General features: G+C 44.8%; 1 protein-coding gene across 1 annotated transcript in view; it reads right to left on the bottom strand.

Annotated features, from left to right (window-relative positions):
• The window catches only part of PNPLA7 (patatin-like phospholipase domain containing 7), a 139345-nt gene that overhangs the window by 79008 nt on the left and 55712 nt on the right, over positions 1 to 4625 (bottom strand). The window contains exon 19 of the mRNA XM_009890286.1: positions 1801 to 1914. Within this exon, the coding sequence (XP_009888588.1) occupies positions 1801 to 1914 (114 nt within the window). The remainder of the gene's footprint in view (positions 1 to 1800; positions 1915 to 4625) is intronic.

Raw genomic sequence — 4625 nt, 5'->3', positions numbered from 1 at the left:
TCTAACAACCGTTTTTGCAGCACATTTCCTTAAAAGATCTATTTTAGCATTTTGTCTCATTGCAACTAATTAGCCAAACTACATGCAAGTCTAGAGATAACTTAATTCCATATTCACAAAGGTCGGGAATTTGAGGCTGACAGGCTGCACTCTTTAGACATGGGAAGACATTTGAATTCTATTGTAAGTAAGTGTTTTGAATTGTAGCAGAAATGTTAACACTCAAGCTCGACTGTAACTGCAAAGCAAAACTATTCACACAGAGAGAGCACTCTTTAGGGGAAAACAATTCTGCCAACCGATAGAATAGGAAAAGGGAAGAGAGAGAAAAGAGACACTGAAGTCAAGTCTTGCCCCAGACAAAAGGGCAGAATGAGAGCGCTGATCTGCAAAAAGGCTGTGTTCAAGGCGTTACCAAATATTACATGTTCAGTGGTTACTAGTAATTTACAGTTTAAACGTAACTAGTAACATTTAAAATCATCCGCTATTGTAAGGAGACTGGTGGTCTTAAATTCCACCCGGCTCTTTTCCTCACGTCCCTGTCAGTCACTGGCACGGTGGCACTGGAACGGGCAGCTCAAGAGAGGACGCGCCACGCTGGCGGTACCCCGCTCATGGCTCGCCATGTACAGAAGCCGCACACTGCCGCCAGCTCACGGATCCGGGCAGGAAATCTGCGCCGTTAAATGGAGAACAGCAGACCCGGAGGGGTATTCCAGAGCAATCCTGAGAACAGGAGCGCCTTAACAACACACAACAGAAGTTCAGAAACACTTAAGCAAAAAATAATGCTTCCAGGGAAACCAGGCAGATTATTTTTCATTGACATAACTTCTGAACACTTACCGCAATGATGAAATTATCCTAGCAATAATACAGACCAACCCCCACAGTTTTTGTAACATGATAATGCATGAATATAGGCTTTATATTATACAGTTAAAAAAATAATAAAAAACATTATTATGGGTCCTAGGAAAACAAAAGAATACAAGTATTTTAATTAGGTTTATTACTTTTGCAGTTGGTTTGTTGTTTTTTTTTTAAATCTTGTAAAGTAAGTATATGTCTTAAAGACAGCAAAAACAAAAATCAGAAATAATCTGTAAGTAACAGCATTAAAGAATTGCCTTTAAGGCTAGTGCAATGATTTAGTACTTAGTATAATATCCCTGATGCACTTAGGGACAAAAGAATTAAATTTCAAGTCCGTCAGTCTCCAGATTTTCAGGAGAGAGGTATAATGTCAAGCAAATTAAAGAAGACGGATAAGTTGATGGATTCAAAGGGAGCAATCACAGTCTTCAGGACACAGACAGATCTGGCAGTTGCAGAATGAGGACTGACAGCCTGAAAAGCGAGGAAGAGGAAAACCAACCCCCAAACATCAATGCTCTGGAAACAAAGGTACATAGAACCAAGCGCTGACTTGAGTCCCAGTGAGCAAGACAGATGAATAACAACGTTTTAAAGTGATTTTAGGAGTCAAGCTTCCAATTACTATCAATAGCACTAAGTGATTTCCACTTTGCTAAATATGCATGTCCTGCATTTAGCATGAACTTCTCCCCATCTACAAACCAGCCCCGCAATAAAACATGCTCAAACGATTAGAAGATAAAGGAAGAGAAGTTGGTGAAAGTCTGGTATAGATCAGATCGGGCAGACAAAGAGAACAAAATGTTTTCTCAGCGTGCATCAATCATACAAAAAACCCAGAGGACTCGGTGCTAACAGAGAGTTTTAGCTCCTCAGACATCTTTTGAGATAGGCAGAAAATACTTTTAATTTTCTTACCTGGGGGAATTTGCGTTTGATAGATGTGAGCGCTCCCTCTGGGAGCTTGGCAAGTTCTGAATCTCTGACTGCGTGCACGGTGGTGGCTCTGGGCTGATGGGTTAACGCCTCAACCTGAAAGAGTACACAGCCAAAACATTAAAGGTAATTCACGACACGTTGCAAAAAATCAAATGTCAGGATGAAGAAAGGGAACAATTCCCCAGCACCAGACTGTCACACTTGGTGCTCACACGCCTTCAAAACAGAACGCTCTTTCCCCCGAGGGCACCTCCACCTGCAGCGTTACCATCCGCTCCAGCCCGGTCTCCCAGGCCCACGCGCCGCTGTCGGAGGGTCGCAGCTCCTCACCGAACCGCAACCCGCAGCACCAGATGGACAGCAGTACGAGGGAAAGTTGGGTTTGAGCTTTTGCGAGCTCCGACGCACAGTGCCCCTCTAGAGTGAGGGTGAGAATGGCTTTTAACTCTCGCCAGAACATCCAGAGTCACACAATGGACTCATTTATCACAACACTTCCATCTTTTAACGCACCACTTTTAATTGCGATAAAGCCACCTAAGAGAGAGAAAAACCCACCACTTCTCTACTGCTCTTCCTTTCTTTTGTCCCCAATGCCACTTTCATTTTACTCTCAGAAGCTGGATACCAGCAACCTTGAAACAATCAAGGGAGCCTAAAAATTAAAGAAAGGGATGAGGAGCAAATCAGCACATTTTGGCCAGACGTGAGCTCTGCTCTTCCAGTTGTTTTGTTGGGTTTTTGTTTTTGTTGTCTCGTCCCCCCCCCTGTCTTTTTTTTACATATGCATGTGGATCTGCGCTATGTAAACAGGAAAACATGTGACAGTACGCACCTATCTGAATAGCACCCAATTATTTCACCTAGAAACATTTATTTTATTGAGAGTAGTTTAAAGGAGAAAATGATCATGCAATGAAGATTAGCACAGAGATAGTCTCCTTTACGGGGAGAACCTGACACACTAGAAACAAAACCGAGTCCTAAAGGCCCGATCTGCCAAACGCAGCCGCTCCCCAAACCCCACTGCCCCGATCTGCTTGGGTCTGAAGTGCAGAAATCAAAGCACAGCTCCAGGCTGGGCGGGGAATGGCTGGAGAGCAGCCCTGCGGAGAACGACCTGGGGGTGCTGACTGATGAGAAGCTCAACATGAGCCGGCAATGTGCGATCGCAGCCCAGAAGGCCACCCGTATGCTGGCTTGTGTCAGAAGTGTGGCCAGCAGGGCGAGGGAGGGGATTCTGCCCCTCTACTCCACTCTGGTGAGACCCCACCTGGAGTACTGCGCCCAGCTCTGGAGCCCCCAACATAGTGTGAAATGTGTTCACCTGATTCGTGTCAAATATGGACTAACGCTAGGGCCGTGTGGTGAAATGTGACTTTCTGTCTTACATACCTTTGTATAACCGCAGGCCTAAGAGAAATGGAGTGGTTAATGTATATAGTTTTAGCTTTTTGTAAAAGACATACTTGTGTGTTAGTTTGGACCGGGTTTGCTGTTAACCGTATGGTGTCAAGCCATAAAAATCTGGAGTCACCCTAAGGGTGAGCTGAGGAAGGCCATGCGCATGCGTGGAATCTGGGGTAATCCTGAAGGCAGCCGAGGAAGACCACCAGATGGGAGCCAAGAAGACCCCGAGGGCATGCGTGGAAAGAGATAAGCCTACTCCTGGAACTTATTCGCATAGACCCAGCTTTTAAAGAATGTGTATTAGCAGAAAGGATATAAACCAGAAACAGGAACTGTACGGGCCAACGCACCCATCCCTCTTTGCTTGCATTTATTCATTTAATAAATTGTAAACTTAAATTGCAACCTGATTTGGGACTAAGTCATTTATCACAATAGGAAAGACACGGACCTGCTGGAGCGGGGCCAGAGGAGGCTACAGTGATGCTCCAAGGGCTGGAGCCCCTCTGCGGAGAGGACAGGCTGGGAGAGTTGGGAGGGGTTCAGCCTGAAGAAGAGAAGGCGAAAAAGGGGAGACCTCAGAGCCCCTTCCAGTGCCTAAAGGGGCTCCAGGAGAGCAGGGGAGGGACTTTTTACAAGGGAATGTAGTGACAGGTAGAGGGGGAATGGCTTCAAAGTAGAAGAAGACAGATTTAGATAAGATATTCTTCTACTTCAAAGTAGAAGCAGCCAAATTTAGATTTCCCTGTGCGGGCGGTGAGCCCCTGGCACAGGTTGCCCCGAGAAGCTGTGGCTGCCCCATCCCTGGAGGTGTTCAAGGCCAGGTTGGACGGGGCTTGGAGCAACCTGGGCTGGGGGGGGAGGAACAAGATGGTCTTCAAGGTCCCTTCCAACCCAAACCATTCCATGATTCTATGAAATCCCTTGTGCGCAATGAGCTCGCCTGCTAGGCAAGATGATGTCATTTGGAGCTCAGCCGTGAGCTACATTTAATTGCTTAGAAACAGGCTGGTGCTCAGTTTTGCAAGTTTCAGCAAGGGGCAATGGTTACTGGGTTTAAAATCCGTCCATCAGTCATTTCATAAAAAATGGTTGCCACTGTAGTGCCTGTAATTACTAAGGTTAAAACACAAACAAAAAAAAATCCTCACTCTTAACTGCAATTTATAGACACTTAGAACACAAACGAACATGACCTTTTATTTTAAGTTTTCCAGTAGAAAAAGAAACAGAAAATATATCACAGAATTCACAGAATTCACAGAATTCACAGAATTCACAGAATTCACAGAATTCACAGAATTCACAGAATTCACAGAATTCACAGAATTCACAGAATTCACAGAATTCACAGAATTCACAGAATTCACAGAATTCACAGAATTCACAGAATT

Source organism: Charadrius vociferus, unplaced genomic scaffold, assembly GCF_000708025.1.
Source record: "Charadrius vociferus isolate BGI_N301 unplaced genomic scaffold, ASM70802v2 scaffold398, whole genome shotgun sequence".
In the NCBI taxonomy this organism is placed as follows: Eukaryota; Metazoa; Chordata; class Aves; order Charadriiformes; family Charadriidae; genus Charadrius; species Charadrius vociferus.
The sequence above is the reverse complement of the archived record's forward strand: the minus strand, read 5'-3'. Positions and strand labels throughout refer to the sequence as shown.